Source organism: Phyllobates terribilis, unplaced genomic scaffold (genome assembly GCF_046119375.1).
Source record: "Phyllobates terribilis strain yellow unplaced genomic scaffold, ASM4611937v1 Scaffold_7__3_contigs__length_470593459, whole genome shotgun sequence".
In the NCBI taxonomy this organism is placed as follows: Eukaryota; Metazoa; Chordata; class Amphibia; order Anura; family Dendrobatidae; genus Phyllobates; species Phyllobates terribilis.
In genome coordinates, this window is record NW_027362767.1 from 422,926,746 (window position 1) to 422,948,890 (window position 22,145).

The 22,145-nt window shown below is 44.4% G+C and overlaps 3 protein-coding genes across 3 annotated transcripts in view; 2 read left to right on the top strand and 1 right to left on the bottom strand.

The window, feature by feature from the left end:
- The window catches only part of DXO (decapping exoribonuclease), a 33,391-nt gene extending 23,133 nt beyond the window's left edge, over positions 1-10,258 (bottom strand). Inside the window, exon 1 of the mRNA XM_073641827.1 lies at positions 10,146-10,258. The gene's annotated coding sequence lies outside the window, so the exon portion shown is untranslated. The remainder of the gene's footprint in view (positions 1-10,145) is intronic.
- On the top strand, positions 433-7,834 carry NEU1 (neuraminidase 1). The gene is made up of 6 exons (XM_073641823.1): positions 433-671; positions 2,161-2,353; positions 4,078-4,340; positions 4,428-4,610; positions 4,687-4,906; positions 6,585-7,834. The coding sequence occupies exons 1-6, from the start codon at positions 582-584 to the stop codon at positions 6,800-6,802; spliced, it is 1,167 nt and encodes a 388-aa protein (XP_073497924.1). The 5' UTR covers positions 433-581; the 3' UTR covers positions 6,803-7,834.
- Positions 10,259-10,332: 74 nt separating the features above from the next.
- On the top strand, positions 10,333-13,409 carry ATP6V1G2 (ATPase H+ transporting V1 subunit G2). The gene is made up of 3 exons (XM_073641831.1): positions 10,333-10,587; positions 11,017-11,117; positions 13,002-13,409. Exons 1-3 carry the CDS (start codon positions 10,506-10,508, stop codon positions 13,176-13,178), a joined length of 360 nt encoding a protein of 119 aa, XP_073497932.1. The 5' UTR covers positions 10,333-10,505; the 3' UTR covers positions 13,179-13,409.
- Positions 13,410-22,145: the final 8,736 nt, after the last annotated feature.

Genomic DNA, 22,145 nt, shown 5'->3' on the forward strand with positions numbered 1-22,145 from the left:
TCTTGTGCTCATCCCCTCCCTAAATGCTGTGTATACTAAAGCGCCTGTCATGGAGAATAATATGTCTGTGGTAAACATGGCTGGTGGGGACACATAAGAAGTAAAGTGGCCATTGTGGAAAATGGTTTATGTGGTAAATGTCACTGGGTGGGACAATCTTGGCGAATAATATTTCTGTGGTAAACACTAAAGTGTCCATTTTGGCAAATACTCCGGTTTCTGTGGTAAATGTCACTGTAGAGACTTATATATTGAGAAATAAAGCGCCATTAATGACAGTAATGTGTGTATGATTTCACAGCAGGGTCCCCATTGATTTGAAGGGGGTCACTGACTGAATTTTTGGCGCGCAATGCTTCATTACGTCATAAGGTCCACTAGGTCGTTAATGCGCCTGCGCAGAATATCCCAACGCTCCTGTTAAATTATCCAGCCTATGAGTGACGTGTCTCGCGGCGGTCAGCTGACCGGACCCAAGTCATGTGACAAGGAAACGTGTGCTTGTCAGTCAGTAGGTAGAGCTCGGTGCGGGATGAGCTGCCCGCCACCATAGAGGGAGGAGGACAACAAGAGAGCTCACCATGGAGGACCTGACAGCCGCCCGCCGCCTCTCCACAGCCCTGCTGCTCATGGCCCTGCAAAGCACGGCCACCTGCGCGGCCATCAACCAGGTAGAGACCTATCGTAAAGGGAGGGCGCAACCTAGTGTCGCAAAGAGCACCCTGCAATTGCTTACCTGGCAATTCCTGCCTGCTGTGATGGAGGATTTTTTTTCCCATTCACTATCAGCAAGCAGAGATCTTTATAAAAGACTTCAGGTATAATTGTGCTTCAACATGCCAGACAATCGCTTATCCTGCAACTACCTAACAGCACCCATACAATCGCTGTGGTCGCCAGGAAGATGCCATTCTCCAAAATTAAGATACAATTGCTTAAATAGCAATTCCATAATGCTTTTTACTAGGACTTTTCAGATCTCCTCTGCTCCTCCTACTGTACGGGGGTCTGTCCTCGGACCCCGTGCACGATGCGGGAGCTGAGCTGCCACTTTGCAAAAATAAGATACAATTGCTTAAATACCAGTTCCAGTTGTTGTTGTCCCTAGGATCTCCCTCCGATGGCTGAGCTTTGCATTATCGCTGCTGTCGCCATCACTACCCGTGATTGCTATTTAGGCGATTTTCCTAGTGTTTTCTGCTTTATTTTATTGCATGTGAATGAACGGCATTAGGGCGTGCTCGACCACACCTGAGTACGGCATGTAGAAACATTGTACCACAGGCTGATATGTGAGGCAGGGGGGACACTACAACTCCCAGCATGCACAGGGCTGTGGTTTGCAGACCATTGAGGGTTAATATGCAGCGAGCTGAGCTCCCCGGATGAGGAGGTCTGTGGTCGCGGCTGTGACCGTTAGATGCAGCGATTGTCGGTCTGATCATCTGATCGATGGAGGAGCAGATAAAGCAGCGCCACCAGTTATTCCGGGAGGTGTCATTGTGCCCGCGGAACGCACAGCCGTCCTTAAAGGGGAAGTCGTGGTTAATTCCATGATAACCCCTTATAGGGCAGTGCTTATCCTATTATATCTCTTCCCATGTGGTGCCCGTCACAGCGCCAGGCAGCTACCTGTAATAGAGAGGAGAGATAAGCGGTGCCGGACGCTGATCACCGCTTACTCCCATCACAAGGCGATGATTATACATCGTTATAGACGGATTACCTCCGGACGACCATGATGTGTATTCCAGTGGTCCGCCTGGGGCTTAAAAGGGTTGTCCAGAATTAGAAAAAATTGTCTCCTTTTATGTCAGGAACAGCGCCACCCCTGACCATGGGTTGTATCTAGTATTGCAGCTCGGGTCCATTCACGTCATTGGGTATGAGTATCAATGCCAGACAAAACCTGTGTTCCGGGGGAGCTGCTATTTCTTAAAGAAAGCAAGTGTTTCTAATCCTGGACAACATAGTAACTTCATGCAAGTGACCACTAGAGGGCACCGCTGCACATCCAGACATGGTCACCTATAGAGGGCATTGTGTGGCTAGACTTGGGGTGACTACATTGACACTATGTCCAGCTTACATGGCAAAACTGAAGTTGCTTTTCCTTTTTTTTTTTATTTATTTTTCCCATTTCCCCCCTGTTCCCCCTAGGTGGCGCCAGTCATCTCAATGGAGCAGTTGCTGTGGGTCAGTGGCCGAGTGATCGGGGAGGTGGACACGTACCGTATTCCCTTAATCACCTACACCCCTCAGGGGCATCTCCTTGCGTTTTCTGAAGCTCGGAAGCACTTCTCTGCTGACTGGGGGGCAAAGTTCATCGCCGTGCGGCGCTCACATGATGCAGGTAGGTGGGACACTTAAGAGAGCACAGAGGATAAATCTGTTTTCTCTTACCCATATATATGTATTATATATGGCTGTCAATATTACTTCTGATGTAAAAGCTCCATTAACCCAGCTGCTGCTAATAGTCCTGGTTCAGTGGATGTTTAGTGGTGGTGTCGCCATCTAGTGGCTAATGGGGAGCACAGCAGTAGTTAAGAGGAAGTTAAACTGAAATCTCCCCTTAAGCCTGGTTTAATGTCTTATCTGGGTAAGTTTTTAACCATTCATGCTACTTAGGGCTCGCTTTTAATCTACTGATCCCCAGTAGGGAGATCTAGCATCACACGCAGATAATTCAAACCAATGGCTGACCATGTAACGCATATATAGATGGGTCGGGTCTGGCAGACCGGACTCCACTCTTACCCTTTGTCACAAACCGATCGGAGCCACGTGCCCCTGATCCTTCCTCACAACTTCTGTGAGTTCCGGGTTTAGGATAATGTGAAGCAAGCTTATAAATTTTTTATATTTATTTACTCAAAAGAGCGATGCTAAGTACAATATATACAAGCGGTTACGAGATATATATATATATATATTTCAGACAAATGCAGTAATACGATACAGTAAAATTAAAAGGAATATAACACACTTTCATCAAAGGTCTCTGGACACGGCAGGAAGGATGCTGTCATGGGTCCAGGGCGGTTCCTTGGGTCTTTCTGCACATCTGTAGCAACAGGTGATCCTCAACAGAAGACCCCCTCCTCTCTCACAGAGGGACACATTTATAAGTAACTTGGGCAGGGCAGAAAATAGGCGATTTACATGTAATCTCCTCTTCCCTTCTATCAGACATTTTATAATCCATTTCCCAGCAATATTCTCAGTGTAAGGTGCGCATGGTAATTGATCTAACACAAGAGCTTCCCCTGACTTCAGAGATAACTCAATTAGCTATTCCTCATTGCCATGATTCAATTAGCTCCCCCATACTCTTGTCAGGAATAGGCGTTTGCGCTACAAAGGTATATATCCTAGCTGACCTGTATTCAATTCTCTCCTGGCTTGTCACCCTGGAATCGAATGGAGGCTCCCAGGGGTTGATGTATTGAAGGGAAACAAATGCTAATGTAAATACTTTGTCCTCTCTGAGGTGAGACTGCAGGCCCAGGTACCCATTGTGTTAATGCTGATTACCTGGAAGCAGCAGGAAGAAGGGGGGAACACATGGCCCTCCAACCCTCTGCTGACCATCCTGTATGCCAACCTCCAATACAGTGTCCTATAGCACAAGCAGAACATCTCACCTTGTACATAGTACACATCATATTGCAGGCTGCTATCATTATGGTCTATGAAATAACTATCCCATCAATGGTGCAATATATGATGTTGTCCCTCACACCTAGCACTATACCTTTCTCTCATGGCATATTCCTTACATTGGTCAGCTGCTATGACAATCAATATTACTCGTTATAAACATTTGTCGTGTCACTGTGAACGCCTTCCTGGGCAATAGCATCCTTTTGGTAATTGCCTTTTGGAGCCGGCATAGTAACGTAATGGTAATTAAGTCATATCCTGACTGTGGGGAATACACCATTTCCCCTGGGGTCCTTTGAAGTCAGACAGACTAGCATTCCTGCTGAGACCTTCATCACTGGAAATATGAATTTCCAGTCCCTGGACTCGCCACACCCTTCTATGCTAATCTATATATTGATGTGTCTGCAGGTTACACATGGGGTCCCACCGCCTTCATAGTGGATGACGGGACGACCCCGGACGGACTGAGCCTCGGCGCGGTGGTGGTGGATGACGATACGAAGAACATATTCTTGGTTTACACGTTGTGTGCCCATTACCTCCAGTGCGGAGTCTCCAGCGTCATGGTGACCAACAGCTCGGATGACGGTATCACCTGGAGCACGCCGAGGAATCTCTCCCGAGAAATTGGCACCAAAATGTTTTCCCCCGGGCCAGGATATGGAATCCAAGTGGGTGGAGGGTCGAGTTTGTGACCAGATAAATAATTTCGTCCGCTTTGGATATTAAAGCAATTTGTTTTTCTTTGTTATACACAGAAAAAGTTTTCTCCAAAGATGGGGCGCCTGATTGTCTGCGGGCATGGGACGCTGGACGAGGACGGCATCTTTTGTCTCTTAAGTGACGATCATGGGAACAGCTGGAAGCAGGGGGGAAAGCTGGAGGGGCTGCCGTTCAAGCAACGTAAGCGGACAGGGGACTTTAGCCCGGATGAGTGTCAGGTAACGGGAATCTCGCAGCATGTGACCCACTATCCTCCGTGCTGCAGCTAACCGCCTGCTCTTCTCTCCCACACAGCCCTATGAACTCCCGGATGGCACCGTGGTCATTAACGCCCGCAACCAGTACTTCTATCACTGTCGCTGCCGAATTGTGTCCTTCTCCACCGACGGCTGTGACACGCTTCCTCTAGAAAATGTCCGCTTCGATGAGGGTCTACCGGACCCAGCGGTGGCAGCCGGTGTTTTGTACAAAGGCGGCGTCACCTACTTTGTCAACGCAGCCAACCAGTCTAAAAGTAAGACTGACAATCGGCTTGTTCTGGTAGAAGTCTGAGCTGTACAGGGGTATACGTGGGGCAGCGCCATAACTAGAAGGTGTCCGGTGCCGCAGACTTCCACACCAGGAGGTGAGCGGCGCTGATGACTACAAATCTGCACGTACCTGTCAGGACGCAAGATACCGGCCACGTACATCATCTGCACCACCATCTCCTGACTGTGCAAGCGAGCGGTACTGGACAACCTATTTAACCTCTTCATGTGGTGGCCAATTTTCATTTTTTTTCTTCTAAGAACCATAACTTTTTTTTTTTTTTCTCGTCGACATAGCTATCCATTTTATTCTGTAATGCACTAAAAACAGAAATGGTGAAGAGGGGGAAAAAAAATAATTGTGCAGTAAAAATGATCTGAGAATGTGATTCTCCAGCTACGTACAATAACGGCGATACCGAACTTGTAGAAAAGATGCTGACATTTGTAAAAATAAAGAGAAAATTATTGTTTTTTTTTTTTTTTTTTTTTTTTTTTATCGGTAATTATTTTTCTATCAATGGAGCTTGTGTTTTTTTTTTTATTCATAACATTGTGGGGTATATATGAAGTTTTGATCTTTTTATTGCACTTTTTTTTAGGTAGGTGTGATTACCGAAAAACCCAAAATTCTAATGTTTTATTTTTAGTTGTTATTTATATAGATATTTTATTATGCATTTGTATTAAATTATTTATATAAGATTATTATTGATTAAAAATATTTTTATTCATATAAATAGTAATCTTATATAAAAATGTTACTAAAAAATGTATAATTTTAATAATAAAAAATATATAGACTTTCACTTTTAGATTTCAATCTCCTTCAGGGTCTTGAACTTTGTTCTATATGCTGCAATACTTACAGCGTATACACCATTTTATTTTTTTATTTTTCTCCGTAAATCAATAGTCCAAATGAAAATAAATAAGATATATTACAAAGTTTATCTTAGAGAGATCCGCTTATTTCTCCTCCTGGACTGATCCTTACTCTGTCATTTCAGTCACTACAGATGTTTCCCATTACTGAGATAAGAGATGACAGTTGGTGCTTTTCAAATTTAATGAAGAGGGGAGGAGCCAGCGGAACACACAGACATTCTACTGCAAGTGCCATAGGAGATGACAGTTGGTGCTCAAAGTTCTATGGCACTTGCAGTAGAATGTCTGTGTGTTCCGCTGGCTCCTCCCCTCTTCATTGAATTTGAAAAGCACCAACTGTCATCTCCTGTCTCAGTAATGGGGAAACATCTGTGTTCACTGCAGACATATTTTACCCATAGTTTGAGAATGAAAGATCAGTCCTGGAGGTGAAAGAAGCAGATTTCTCTAATAAATATTACAACGTTTCTTACTGTCATGTGTACTATTGATTTATGGGAAAAAGAAAACGAGGGAGGGCTCTTTAAGTATTGCACTACATAGTAAACATGATGGTCTCCCATGGAGGTTAGCCATAGGCTGGCTTCATAGGAGGACTGACAGCGATGAGGGGTGGAGGGAGTTGATGGGCAGTTTCCCCGTCAAGGTGTCGCTGTCAGTGATTGACATCAGCATTTAAATGGTCACTCTGGTCGCTGCTGCTTAGTGTCGCGGTAGAGAGGGGGCCATAACCCCTGCGGCTTTCTCCTTACACTCCTCTGTCCCTTCCTCCAGGAGTTAACCTCACCCTGCGGTGGAGCTTCGACTTCGGGGACTCTTGGGAGCAGAATTCCATGCAGGTCTGGCCCGAAGCCAGCGGCTACGCCAGCCTCACCACCCTGTCCCGTAACATCGAGGACAGCGAGAACATCTACATCATCTACGAGAAAGGAAGGAAAGACATCACAGAGTCCATCGCTTTTGTGAAAGTCAACCTGTATGGGAACATCTGAGCCCCCGCCCAATACTGAGGCACGGACTTCACCCCCTTCTCCCCAAAAGACATCATATCAGATGAATGGACTCATAAGACGTCTTTGTCCTCTCCACTTTTTCCTCCCACTTTAAACACTCTGCATCCAGCTGAGAATCACACATGGAGGTATAAAGAAGGCTTCCAACTTTAGGGACCTCTCTTAACAAGCGAGAGCACCTCCGACCATAACAGCTCTTCTCTGGAGGTACCACTGATGTCTCTCCTTTATATGAGCAATCTCTGGAGCTCCCTTTTACGTGGACAACCCCTTTAAGCTTGAAAAATAATTTTCCCCCATATTTGGTAAATTGTAGAAGATCTAAACACCAGGAATGAAAAAAAATAAATCGCAAGAACGACGCTGCCCACCCGAAAGCCACTTGTCAAACTGTTTGGGGGAGGACCCCTTTAAATGCTCACATTCTGGTCCCCTGCATATAAGATCTGGACTCTCACCGTCTTCATTCATTCTTGATGTTTCTTGGCCCTAATCGAACTAATAAGGTGAATGGACTGAGCTTTATCTGTGATGTATAGCTGACGATCACTCTAACCTTTGGGTGTGGGATAGGATGCAGACTGCGTGTGTGAACACGGTCCTCTAAACAGTCGCTGTATAATATGCTTATATTAAGTAACAATGGAGAAAATGTAACCGAGGTAATCAGTTTACAGATGTAGCAGAGCCGAGCTTGTCATTCAGTGCCAATTACTAAACCTGCTGCATGCTCCTGGCTCTCGGATGCCGACTGGGCTCTGCTATATCTGCAGGTTGTGTTCCATTGACTTGAATGAGTTGCAGTACCACACACATACTGTAGACAAATATAGCGCTGTCGAGCAGCCGTGTTTTTTTTTTTTTTTTTTTTTTCTTTTCTAATTCTGTACAACCAATGTGTACATGTACAGGACGTATGTTGGAGAATATTGGGCACAGATATTGGACGGATGTCTCTGAAACTAAAAAAAATCAAAACAATTTGTAGTTAATAAATTATTTTGGAATGTATTTTGTGTTTTTTATATATATTTTTTTTATATTTGCAGCTTGGTTTAGGCTGTGGCTAGAGAGTGACTTTGGCATCGACATAGGCGAGTGATCGCTCTGCACCCCCACTAATGTAGTTTAATGCAAGATGCAGCAACCACAACTACTTGATTGCAAAAAAAAAAAAAAAAAAAAGTGCAACTGGTTCCGACTTTTTTTTTTTTTTTTTTGCAGTTTTCTTGTTGCGATACTGACCCCATTCATCTGCATTACGTTGCGCTTTAGCACAGACAATCTTTTTATCATTTTTTCACAATCTAACCCTGACTCTAAGCAGCTTTCCAAATATTCTTGGTTTCAAATCTACCATTTTGTGTACACAGCCCCTATTCAGACTTGCCTGTCTCCATGGTTACAGACTACAAACTAACATTTTTTGTCGTCACAATTCAATTGATCTGTCCCTTACTTGGTAATCTAATGAATGTGTGCTAGCAAAGGGGGACGTGGGATGGAACTGGTTGCAAAGGTGGACGTACCCTCTAAAGCTCCTTCTTGCCCCTTTTTATCGGGGCTCTTATCCCTCAGGCTTTATTGAACATTTACTTTTTTTTCACGGACGGTTTAGTTTCCTTTTTTTATTGTATTATTTGTTTTACTGTGATGAAAATCTGATTCCCCAACCCCAACCCTGATTTCCTGCAGGGCTACCGCTTATACATAGCTGCCAGTCTGAACAAGCAGAGCTGCAGTGTAAACAATGGAAAACGACCAACGCAGAAGGATAAATCACAGACCCAAAAGTAGGGATTTCTGTGTAACCTTACGTTTAGCGCATGCATGCATATTAGAGAATTGCATCTATAGCAATCCCTGCTTTCCTGAGCAGTGCAGGCACGGCCAAGACAATGTCAGGTCCAGTAGTCGCGTGACTACAGCTGTCATTCTCAGCCATCATGTGGCATAAAGCAAGGACACTGCAGATGCCATCTGGGCCCGCGGCTATAGCTGCTGCACAGATGTAAGGAAAATTTACTGTTTTCTGAACAGAAAGATCATGGCTTCGGAAATTTAGTTGTAGACCTATTAAGTGTTAAAAACATTGCTTTCAACTTGCTTAAGATGAACCAATGTGTGGCAAATGGGCCAAAAAATGTAAGCCAACCAGAGGCTGTGTAATGATAGACAAATCATTAGGCATCAGCACAAAGAGCACCCGCCGGGATCGTCATGCAGCCGTACATCACCAAGCACAAGGCTGAGTGTTGGATGAAGTGGTGTAAAGCCGCCACCACTGGACTCTGGAGGAGACCTGTTCTGTGCAGTGATGGATCACACTTCTCTATCTGCGTCTGATGGAGGAGTCTGGGTTTGGTGATTCCAGGAAGATGTTACCCCCTGTCCCCTCCTGCTGTACAGATGGTTGAGGGGGATGATGCTATGGGCTGTTACCAGGGTTTGGATTTGACTCCTGATGCACATGGCTGGGACAGGTTGGTGGAAGAACATGTGCGGGCTTTGTGCGGCTGCTCCTCAGCCCTATCCAAGACCGGAGAGTGTGAGCCCGGTCTGACCCCACAAATGCCCTTTTGGATGAAAGGACAAAAATTCCCACAGACTCCTCCAAAATCTTGTAGAAGAGTGGAAGCTGTAATATCTATATATTAAAGAGGACCCATCACTTACCATGAATGTGTAATTTTTTTTTACCCGGTGTAAATGCCGCTGTTCTCCTGAATCCGGCGATGTTTTTCTTTTCTTCCTGCTTCTCTCCGTTCCTGAGATATGGCCGCCTCTTCCCTGTACGTATATCTGGTCTTGTTAGCCAAATGGGTGTGTTCATGACCTCTTACCTATGGGATTCTTCTTGGCTTTAAAAAAATAGATTTATATAGAGGGAACTAGAGGCCATATCTCAGGAATGGAGAGGAGCAGAAAGAAAAGAAAAACATCGCCGGATTCAGGAGAACAGCGGCATTTACACCAGGCAAAAATAATAATGATGATAAATGATAATAAACCTTTATAGCAGGTTGTCTTTAATGAATGAATGTTCCCATAGGTGTATTGTTCAGGGGTCCCAAAACGTTTGTCCATATATTAAGTGTATGTAATTATATATAATCTATATACTCCAGTGAGACATATGTAATGCTTCCTGTCCCCTGTGGTGGCGCTGTTGCTGCCAGGATTCTGCTGATAATGAGGAGTCATCAGTTTGTTGTGTACAGTGGACGCTAAGTTATAAGCAATCATCATATATTATTGATTTCTAATTACTGCAAAAATGTAGTAAATCTCCCAGTAATGAACGTAGAAGAATTGATGCTACCTGTGTGCAGAGGTCTTGGTGCGGGGGAGGGGGTGTGCTGCTGCTGCTGCTGCAGAGCTGTGATTGTTTCTTTCTTTCCATGTAATGTATATAAAGATGGTGGCAGCTGAGCAGCCGTAGTACCAAGATATAGAGGAAGATGCTGAGGATGGAGGGAGGGACCGCCGTGTGTATGAGAGGAGGGGAGAGGATGCTGGAGATGGCAGGAGGGGGAGGGAGAGGATGATGCTGAGGAGGAGGAGGAGGAGACGTGTGTGACTGCAGCCAGAGCAGAGGACACCGAGCAGCCGGAAAAATACACAGGTCACAAACCGCTGGCCGGTGCATCTGTATATATTCTATATACCCCGCAGTGACGCCATGACCAGTCAGTCCCAGGGCATCCAGCAACTGCTGCAGGCCGAGAAGAGAGCGGCCGAGAGGGTGTCAGAGGCCAGGAAACGTAAGATTATCTATTATCTATCAACTATTATCTATCATCTATCTATCTATTATCTATCTATTATCTATCTATTATCTATCTATCATCTATCTATTATCTATATATTATCTATCATCTATCTATCATCTATCTATCTATTATCTATCTATTATCTATCTATCTATCTATTATCTATCTATTATCTATCTATCATCTATCTATCTATTATCTATCTATCTATCCATCTATCTATCATTGGTCTTATGGGCCTCCCTTGACCTCCTCCATGAACTCCCAGGTCAGGAGGTCTATTATTGCTGACCAGTTATCTTATCACTAGATGCCCCCCACTACCCGTTCGCCCTTTATTTATGGGCAGCTAATATTTATATTCTATGCTGCATTTTGATTTGAAGCCATTGGGTGTAATGTTTTGCTCCTTTCCTATAGGTAAGGCCCGGAGACTGAAACAAGCCAAGGAGGAGGCCCAGGGAGAGATCGAGCAATATCGGATAGAAAGAGAGCGGGAATTCCAGAGCCAGCAGCGCACCGTACGTAGACGGCGGGTATTATTCACTAGTTGGCGGTAGTATGTTCAGTGCATGGCGATATAGTGATAGAAGTCAGCGTCGAATGATCACGCTAAAAAAAAACAACTGCAAATTGAAAGCAGTAATCGGAGGCCGATCCTTGGATTTTGGCCCTGGATTTTCCATCAGATGTGGCATTCAATGGGTTAAACCACATGTGGCTCCCAATAATCGTCACTTATTTTTTAATTTCGATTTTTGGTGGGAAACAATGAATGTTTACTTTATATCATAAGTCAATGTTTACATTTGGAGAAAAATTTTGTTCAATTTACCAATTTAGTTGCAATTTTTGTACATCAATATCGGAGATCTGTGGCTTTTTGTTTGGTGAAATTGTGACTTTGTGTTGGACATATGTAAATATTTACTACTTTATGTAACATTGCCCTAACCTTCGCTCTTACCCTATTAGGATTAGGGCTATATAGGGTTAGAAAAACAAAAAATAGAATAAAAAATAAATATATCTTTTACCCGTGGGTATACTACTATTATGGTATATTTTGTACCATATTTTTTGGAGCAAATTCAGTGATAAATCTCCTCCATTACTTTTTGACTGCAGCATTAAAGGGGTATTCCCATCTCCAATATCCTACCTATCCCACTATGTACTAGGTATAATAATCGCAAATAGCAAGGAAAATGTGACAACTAAATGTCACAGAGGGGAAAAAAAAAGTTTCCCAGAATTTTACAAAAGCTTCCCTAGAGCATTAATGGGGTATTCCCATCACCAAGATCCTATCCCAATATGTAGTAGGTGTAATAATGATAATAATAGCAAATACACTACAATTGGAAATGTAGTATAGTTCTTCTGATTAGCTATGTCACTACATTTCTAATTGAAGGTATTTGCTAATATTATTATTATTACACCTACTACATATTGGGATAGGATCTTGGAGATGGGAATAACCCTTTAAGTGCTAGAATTAACTTAATCATCAATGGTTACCCTTAACAAAATCTCTATCTATACATCACCAGTTCCTCTTTGTCAGTAATCACATGTTAGCAAAGAGGGGAAAGTTCAAGTTCCCCAACTTTTCAGTATGGGAGGCCAATAAATGCCATGTTCGTCACGGCAAGGGGCAGTAAGGTGAATTAATCAACTACAGAAGGAAGGCCCCCTTTATTTTAGGGTATTACTTACCTCCTCTCTTTTTGTAAAAAACGTAAAGAATTTGATTTATCATTTGCGATTTATTAAAGTTTCTTTTTTTTTTACCTTGTCGTAATTTTTTTTTGGGCTCCAAATTCTTCAAAACGGCACACGCGGTTCATGAATTTGGCGCAAAGTCAAAAAAAAGTATTTTATTTTTCTTTACTTTAATCATTTTTTTTCATCCTTTTAAAAAAAAGGTCTCACTTTTGTCTTAAAACGCGTCACACTAACAACTCCGCCAGAAATCTTACTCCCCGTGAGGTGTGCCAAAAAAAAAAATATTATGACATTTGCTAAAAGTGTAAGTTCATCAAAATGTATAAAAATCTAGATAAGTAAAGTTGTTGGAGGAAATAAAAAAATACATAAAAAAAAAAGAAAGATAAATTTAAAAAAAAAATAGCGCAAAATTTATAGAGAATAAAATTGCTCCAGAAAAGTGGAGAAATGTCAGTTTGAAGCTTGTAGACCCCAATGCAAAATCTCCAACAAGGGCCCCGCGGGTGTCCGGGGGTGACTGCACCTTGCACCCACTATCCGCTGGCCCCGAACTCCTGACGTTGCCACGAAACCAGGGTCCTGCACTGTAATAAGGAGGGGGGGTATTTTGATTTTTGGTCGGGTCTCTCCTTTGTATCTTATATGTGTTCTGATTGGCTTCTTGCACACAGGCTTTGGGCACCCAGGGTGACCTGTCCTCTGAGATTGAGGCCCGAACCCGGCATACGCTCCAGATGGTGCAGAGCAGCCATGGGAAGAATAAAGAGGCCGTGCTGAGGAGGCTACTGAGCCTCGTGTGCGACGTGAAACCCGAACTGCACCCCAACTACCGCTTCACCAACTACTGAGCGCCCCGCCGGTGCCCCCTGTGCCCGTGTGTATGTGGAGTGCAAGTGTCCATGTTGTGTACAGCAGGAGGCGCTCGGCGCCCACGCGGCTGCAGTCTCAGTAGACCTCACATATCCCAGGGGAAGATTTTGAGAAGAAGCCCCCTTCCCTCCGGCCGCTGCTGTATCTTTACCCATATTCCTCTATGTTATCTAATTCAGAAACAATAAAGGCACAACTTGTCATGTAAACCTCTCCTGCGCTCCATGCCCATGACATAGAACCAGAGACCCCACTTGTATCTAATAATCTCACTGCTGAGGGTTTGTTTCAGTTGCATGCAGACTAGACAACCCCTGTAAGATTTATCAGCCTGAGACGTCTTAAAGGGGTTGACCCAAGTTTGTAAGTTATCCCCTCTCCAGTAATGTAACTAGAGTCCAGTGGGTCACGGTGCGAGATTTGGACCGGCCCTCCCCATCTTGGTATAGGTATATGTATATGTCCCTCATTTTGATATATATATATATACAGTTAGGTCCATATATATTTGGACAGAGACAACATTTTTCTAATTTTGGTTCTAGACATTACCACAATGAATTTTAAACAAAACAATTCAGATGCAGTTGAAGTTCAGACTTTCAGCTTTCATTTGAGGGTATCCACATTAAAACTGGATGAAGGGTTTAGGAGTTTCAGCTCCTTAACATGTGACACCCTGTTTATAAAGGGACCAAAAGTAATTGGACAATTGACTCCAAGGCTATTTCATGGACAGGTGTGGGCAATCTCTTCATTATGTCATTCTCAATTAAGCAGATAAAAGGCCTGGAGTTGATTTGAGGTGTGGTGCTTGCATTTGGAAGGTTTTGCTGTGAAGTAAACATGCGGTCAAAGGAGCTCTCCATGCAGGTGAAACAAGGCATCCTTAAGCTGCAAAAACAGAAAAAACACATCCGAGAAATTGCTACAATATTAGAAGTGGCAAAATCTACAGTTTGGTACATCCTGAGAAAGAAAGAAAAAGCACTGGTGAACTCATCAATGCAAAAAGACCTGGGCGCCCACGGAAGACAACAGTGGTGGATGATCGCAGAATAATCTCCATGGTGAAGAGAAACCCCTTCACAACAGCCAACCAAGTGAAGAACACTCTCCAGGAGGTAGGCGTATCAATATCCAAATCTACCATAAAGAGAAGACTGCATGAAAGTGAATACAGAGGGTTCACTGCACGGTGCAAGCCACTCATAAGAATCAAGAATAAAAAGGCTAGACTGGACTTTGCTAAAAAACATCTAAAAAAGCCAACACAGTTCTGGAAGAACATTCTTTCGACAGATGAAACCAAGATCAATCTCTACCAGAATGATGGAAAGAGAAAAGTATGGCGAAAGCGTGGTACAGCTCATGATCCAAAGCATACCACATCATCTGTAAAACACGGTGGAGGCAGTGTGATGGCTTGGGCATGCATGGCTGCCAGTGGCACTGGGTCACTAGTGTTTATTGATGATGTGACACAGGACAGAAGCAGCCAAATGAATTCTGATGTATTCAGAGCCATACTGTCTGCTCAGATCCAGACAAATGCAGCCAAACTGATTGGTCGTCGTTTCATACTACAGATGGACAATGACCCAAAACATAAAGCCAAAGCAACCCAGGAGTTTATTAAAGCAAAGAAGTGGAATATTCTTGAATGGCCAAGTCAGTCACCTGATCTCAATCCAATTGAGCATGCATTTCACTTGTTAAAGACTAAACTTCAGACAGAAAGGCCCACAAACAAACAGCAACTGAAAACCACCGCAGTGAAGGCCTGGCAGAGCATCAAAAAGGAGGAAACACAGCGTCTGGTGATGTCCATGAGTTCAAGACTTCAGGCAGTCATTGCCAACAAAGGGTTTTCAACCAAGTACTGGAAATGAACATTTTATGTACAATTATTTAATCTGTCCAATTACTTTTGGTCCCTTTAAAAACAGGGTGGCACATGTTAAGGAGCTGAAACTCCTAAACCCTTCATCCAGTTTTAATGTGGATACCCTCAAATGAAAGCTGAAAGTCTGAACTTCAACTGCATCTGAATTGTTTTGTTTAAAATTCATTGTGGTAATGTCTAGAACCAAAATTAGAAAAATGTTGTCTCTGTCCAAATATATATGGACCTAACTGTGTGTATATATATTATATATATATATACAGTACAGACCAAAAGTTTGGACACATTCTCATTTAAAGATTTTTCTGTATTTTCATGACTATGAAAATTGTACATTCACACTGAAGGCATCAAAACTATGAATTAACACATGTGGAATTATATACTTAACCAAAAAGTGTGAAACAACTGAAAATATGTCTTATATTCTAGGTTCTTCAAAGTAGCCACCTTTTGCTTTGATGACTGCTTTGCACACTCTTGGCATTCTCTTGATGAGCTTCAAGAGGTAGTGACCGTGAATGGTCTTCCAACAATCTTGAAGGAGTTCCCAGAGATGCTTAGCACTTGTTGGCCCTTTTGCCTTCACTCTGCGGTCCAGCTCACCCCAAACCATCTCGATTGGGTTCAGGTCTGGTGACTGTGGAGGCCAGGTCATCTGGCGTAGCACCCCATCACTCTCCTTCTTGGTCAAATAGCCCTTACACAGCCTGGAGGTGTGTTTGGGGTCATTGTCCTGTTGAAAAATAAATGATGGTCGAACTAAACGCAAACTGGATGGAATAGCATGCTGCTGCAAGATGCTGTGGTAGCCATGCTGGATCAGTATGCCTTCAATTTTGAATAAATCCCCAATAGTGTCACCAGCAAAGCACCCCCATACCATCACACCTCCTCCTCCATGCTTCACGGTGGGAACCAGGCATGTAGAGTCCATCCGTTCATCTTTTCTGTGTCGCACAAAGACACGGTGGTTGGAACCAAAGATCTCAAATTTGGACTTGTCAGACCAAAGCACAGATTTCCACTGGTCTAATGTCCATTCCTTGTGTTCTTTAGCCCAAACAAGTCTCTTCTGCTTGTTGCCTTTCCTTAGCAGTGGTTTCCTAGCAGCTATTTTACCATGAAGGCCTGCTGCACAAAGTCTCCTCTTAACAGTTGTTGAAGAGATGTGTCTGCTGCTAGAACTCTGTGTGGCATTGACCTGGTCTCTAATCTGAGCTGCTGTTAACCTGCGATTTCTGAGGCTGGCGACTCGGATAAACTTATCCTCAGAAGCAGAGGTGACTCTTGGTCTTCCTTTCCTGGGGCGGTCCTCATGTGAGCCAGTTTCTTTGTAGCGCTTGATGGTTTTTGGAACTGCACTTGGGGACACTTTCAAAGTTTGCCCAATTTTTCAGACTGACTGACCTTCATTTCTTAAAGTAATGATGGTCACTCGTTTGTCTTTACTTAGCTGCTTTTTTCTTGCCATAATACAAATTCTAACAGTCTATTCAGTAGGACTATCAGCTGTGTATCCACCAGACTTCTGCACAACACAACTGATGGTCCCAACCCCATTTATAAGGCAAGAAATCCCACTTATTAAACCTGACAGGGCACACCTGTGAAGTGAAAACCATTTCCGGTGACTACCTCTTGAAGCTCATCAAGAGAATGCCAAGAGTGTGCAAAGCAGTCATCAAAGCAAAAGGTGGCTACTTTGAAGAACCTAGAATATAAGACATATTTTCAGTTGTTTCACACTTTTTTGTTAAGTATATAATTCCACATGTGTTAATTCATAGTTTTGATGCCTTCAGTGTGAATGTACAATTTTCATAGTCATGAAAATACATAAAAATCTTTAAATGAGAAGTGTGTCCAAACTTTTGGTCTGTACTGTATGTATATATGTATATATATATACACACACAGCTCTGGCAAAAATTAAGAGACCACTGAACATTTTTATATTGGAAAACATGGAAGGACTGGTGGAAAGCATGGCAAGACGCATGAAAGCTGTGATTAAAAATCATGGTTATTCCACCAAATATTGATTTCACAGTTAAAACATGAGTAATTTGACGTCTGAAAGCACTGTTTCTCTGTTTCTTTTTTAGTATTTTGACGATTTCTCATTTGCTGCAAATAAATACAAAATTTTTAGCTTTGAATTTCGGAGACATGTTGTCAGTAGCTTATAGACTAAAACAACAATGTACATTTTACTCAAAATATACCTATAAAGAGAAAATTCTGAGAAAATGAAAATTTTGCAGTGGTCTCTTAATTTTTTGCCAGAGCTATATATATATATATATATATATATATATAATATGCCTTCCATCATGGTCTATATGCTTCCCTTCTTGTCCCTATCCTGGTATATGTATCCATTATCCTGGGCCCCTTCCTGGTATACATACAGGTGCATGTCACTAAATTAGAATATCATCAAAAAGTTAATTTATTTCAGTTCTTCAATACAAAAAGTGAACGTCCTATATTATATAGAGTCATTACAGAGTGATCTATTTCAAGTGTTTATTTCTGTTAATGTTGATGGTTATGGCTTACAGCCAATGAAAACACAAAAGTCATTATCTCAGTAACAAAAAACACCTGCAAAGGCTTCCTAAGCATTTAAAAAGGCCCCTTAGTCTGTTTCAGTAGGTTCCACAATCATGGGAAAGACTGCTGACTTGACAGATGTCCAGAAGGCAGTCATTGACACACTCCACAAGGTCCCAGAGTCTGGAGGAAGGGTGGAGAGGCTACAATCCAAGCTGCTGGAGGTCTCGTGTGAAGTTTCCACAATCGGTGATGGTTTGGGGAGCCATGTTATCTGCTGGTGTAGGTCCACTGTGTTTTATCAAGACCAAAGTCAGCGCACCCGTCTACCAGGACATTGTAGAGCACTTCATGCTTCCCTCTGCCGACAAGCTTTTTGGAGATGGAAATGTCATTTTCCAGCAGGACTTGGCCCCTGTCCACACGGCCAAAAGTACCAATACCTGGTTTACACAACAGTATCACTGTGCTTGATTGGCAGCAAACTCACCTGACCTTAACCCCATAGAGAATCTATTATAGAGAATCTATGGGGTATTGTCAAGAGAAAGATGAGAGACACCAGACCCAACAATGCAGACGAGCTGAAGGCTTCTATCAAAGCCACCTGGGCTTCCATAACACCTCAGCAGTGTCACAGGCTGATCGCCTCCATGCCACATTGCCGCATTGATGCAGTAATTGATGCGAAAGGAGCCCCGACCAAGTATTGAGGGCATTTACTGAACATACATTTCACTAGGACAACATTTTGGGTTTAAAAACATTTTTCAAGCTGTTGTTATAAAGTATTCTAATTTACTGAGATAATGACTTTTGTGTTTTCATTGGCTGTAAGCCATAATCATCAACATTAACAGAAATAAACACTTGAAATAGATCCCTCTGTGTGTAATGACTCTATATAATAGATCCCTCTGTGTGTAATGACTCTATATAATAGATCCCTCTGTGTGTAATGACTCTATATAATAGATCCCTCTGTGTGTAATGACTCTATATAATAGATCCCTCTGTGTGTAATGACTCTATATAATAGATCCCTCTGTGTGTAATGACTCTATATAATAGATCCCTCTGTGTGTAATGACTCTATATAATAGATCCCTCTGTGTGTAATGATTCTATATAATATGACTTTCACTTTTTGTATTGAAGAACTGAAATAAATAAACTTTTTGATGATATTCTAATTTAGTGAGATGCACCTGTATATCCCCCATCATGGTATATATGTCCCCCATTCTGCCGCTGTTCTTGAATGCATAGAAAAAAACAAACAATTATCCTCCCCTTCCCCCCGCTCCCCCGCCGTGCAGCGTCCTCTTCTGAAGCCGGCAGCTGACTTCAGCATCCAAGAGACGAGAGCGGATGACGTCACTGCCATGTGCTCAGAGTCACATACACGCCGTCGTCAGCTGCTGGTGTCGGCAGACCTCTACCCGCATGGGCCCGGTTACGCCCATGCCCCTATCCGTGAGAATGCTGGTGGTCCCACTGATGGGACTCCTGCCGATCCCGATAACCGGGGCTCTGCTGCTCCCCGGAGATAGCTGATTGCTGCATTCGGTTGGTATTCGGCAGTCCATAAAAAATGATGGAGCAATGGTGGTGCCTGTCATCGTCCACCACTTCTTTCACATGGAGCACTCTGAGTCCCAGGCTCTCAGGATCGTTGGTTGTCCTTTTGGGCCCCTCTAGGTTCCAGGGCCCAGATATGACTGCAATCCCTGCACATAGTATTTGTTACATACATTTGGATTAACTAGACAAAGAACAATTGCAACAAACCCTCAGCTGTGAGAAGTAATAGAACTACACAGACAATGTAACAGAGAAGGTTTCCGTTCACTGACAGCAAGCACAGCGCCTGAGAATGGTGAGTAACTGAAATGCAAATGGCAAGATAAAAACTGTTTAGGTTCTGTGTGCCATTCAGGAGTCTAGGAAAAGCTGGGTGTCAGCAGTGATGTTCTCCATGGAGGTTGTCGCCCAACTTTCCCAGAAACAGATATAACTGAAAAACATATATAACAGAAGAGGGCGACTCGGGCGTATATGTACCGGGAAATACCGGACACCCGAGTTCTGTACTTCTCTGCCCCCTAGAGGCAGAATGAGGAATTACACAAACTATAGACTGATCGCTCTCAGACCGACACACTGTACAGAATTCACATACCTTTATGAAAAACTGTAACATTCTCACTGTGCAGGGGCATGCAGTCTATTGTTCTCTGTTATCAGATGTGGTTATAGTAGTTTTTGCATTGATGAAAACTGCAATAACATAAGAACAAAGGGTTCAGTCAGGTTAACGTTCACACCCAGGCCCTTCCCAAACCTCCGATAATGAGCGATGCATGACCTCAGCTGGATGTAGCGATCAGCAGAACAGTCATACGGGTGATTCACATCCGACCCATGAACACCACAGACGAGCATGTGCACTATATGGAGAAGGGTAGAAGGCAGGCGCTGTAATCATTGAATTTGGGTTTGCACTCTACTCCATTGCCCCTTGTGTATGACATGCGTCCCCTCACCCCCCCAGTATATAACACCCGGCTCCTCGCCCCCGGTGTATAACATACAAAACCACTACCCCGGTGTATAACACATGGCCCCCCTCTCCCGATATATAACATCCAAAACCACTACCCCGGTGTATAACACCCGGCCCCTCGCCCCAGTGTATAACGTGCATTCCCTCAACCCCCAGTGTATAACACCCGACCCCTCGCCCCGGTGTATAACATGCGTTCCCTCACCCCCCAATGTAAAACACCCGGCCCCTCGTTCCCAGTGTATAACATGTGATCCCTCACCCCGGGTGTATAACCTCCGGTCCCATTGTCCCCAGTGTATAACACCCGACCCCTCGTCCCTGGTGTATAACACCCGACCCCTCGTCCCCGGTGTATAATACCCGACCCCTCGTCCCCGGTGTATAACATCCGACCCCTCGTCCCCGGTGTATAACACCCGACCCCTCGTCCCCGGTGTATAACACCCGACCCCTTTTCCCCGGTGTATAACACCCGGCCCCTCATCCCCGATGTATAACACCCGACCCCTCATCCCCGGTGTATAACACCCGACCCCTCGTCCCCGGTGTATAACACCCGACCCCTCGTCCCCGGTGTATAACACCCGACGCCTCGTCCCCGGTGTATAACACCCGACCCCTCTTCCCCGGTGTATAACACCCGACCCCTCGTCCCCGGTGTATAACACCCGACCACTCGTCCCCGGTGTATAACACCCGACCCCTCGTCCCCAGTGTATAACACCCGGCCCCTCGTCCCCAGTGTATAACATACAAAACAACTACCCCGTGTATAACACACGGACCCCCTCTCCCAATATAACATCCAAATCCACTATCCCGGTGTATAACACCCGACCCCTCTTCCCCGGTGTATAACACCCGACCCCTCGTCCCCGGTGTATAACACCCGACCCCTCGTCCCCAGTGTATAACATACAAAACAACTACCCCGTGTATAACACACGGACCCCCTCTCCCAATATAACATCTAAAACCACTACCCCGGTGTATAACACCCGGCCCCTCGCCCCAGTGTATAACATGCGTTCCCTCACCTCCCAGTGTAAAAAACCCAGCCCCTCGTCCCTGGTGTATAACATGTGTCCTCTCACCCCCCAATGTATAACACCCGGCCCCTCGTTCCCAGTGTATAACATGCGATCCCTCACCCTTGGTGTATAACCTCCCGTCCCATTGTTCCCACTGTATAACACCCGACCATTCGTCCCCAGTGTATAACACCTGACCCTTCGTCCCCAGTGTATAACACCCGACCACTCGTCCCCAGTGTATAACACCCGACCCCTCGTCCCCAGTGTATAATACCCGACCCCTCGTCCCCAGTGTATAACACCCGACCCCTCAACCCCAGTGTATAACACCCGACCCCTTGTCCCCGGTGTATAACACCCGACCCCTCGTCCCCGGTGTATAACACCCGGCCCCTCGCCCCAGTGTATAACGTGCATTCCCTCACCCCACAATGTAAAACACCCGGCCCCTCGTTCCCAGTGTATAACATGTGATCCCTCACCCCGGGTGTATAACCTCCGGTCCCATTGTCCCCAGTGTATAACACCCGACCCCTCGTCCCCGGTGTATAACACCCGACCCCTCGTCCCCTGTGTATAATACCCGACCCGTTGTCCCCAGTGTATAACATCCGACCCCTCGTACCTGGTGTATAACATCCGACCCCTCGTCCCCGGTGTATAACACCCGACCCCTCGTCCCCGGTGTATAACACCCGACCCCTCGTCCCCGGTGTATAACACCCGACGCCTCGTCCCCGGTGTATAACACCCGACCCCTCTTCCCCGGTGTATAACACCCGGCCCCTCATCCCCGGTGTATAACACCCGACCCCTCATCCCCGGTGTATAACACCCGACCCCTCGTCCCCAGTGTATAACACCCGGCCCCTCATTC

Coding starts and splice junctions, on each gene's coding strand:
- NEU1 (XM_073641823.1), top strand. CDS start 582: ATGGAGGACCTGACAGCCGCCCGCCGCCTCTCCACAGCCCTGCTGCTC. Junction 2,354..4,077: donor GCGGCGCTCACATGATGCAG/GTAGGTGGGACA, acceptor ATGTGTCTGCAG/GTTACACATGGGGTCCCACC. Junction 4,907..6,584: donor CGCAGCCAACCAGTCTAAAA/GTAAGACTGACA, acceptor CCCTTCCTCCAG/GAGTTAACCTCACCCTGCGG.
- ATP6V1G2 (XM_073641831.1), top strand. CDS start 10,506: ATGACCAGTCAGTCCCAGGGCATCCAGCAACTGCTGCAGGCCGAGAAG. Junction 10,588..11,016: donor GGTGTCAGAGGCCAGGAAAC/GTAAGATTATCT, acceptor CCTTTCCTATAG/GTAAGGCCCGGAGACTGAAA. Junction 11,118..13,001: donor TCCAGAGCCAGCAGCGCACC/GTACGTAGACGG, acceptor TCTTGCACACAG/GCTTTGGGCACCCAGGGTGA.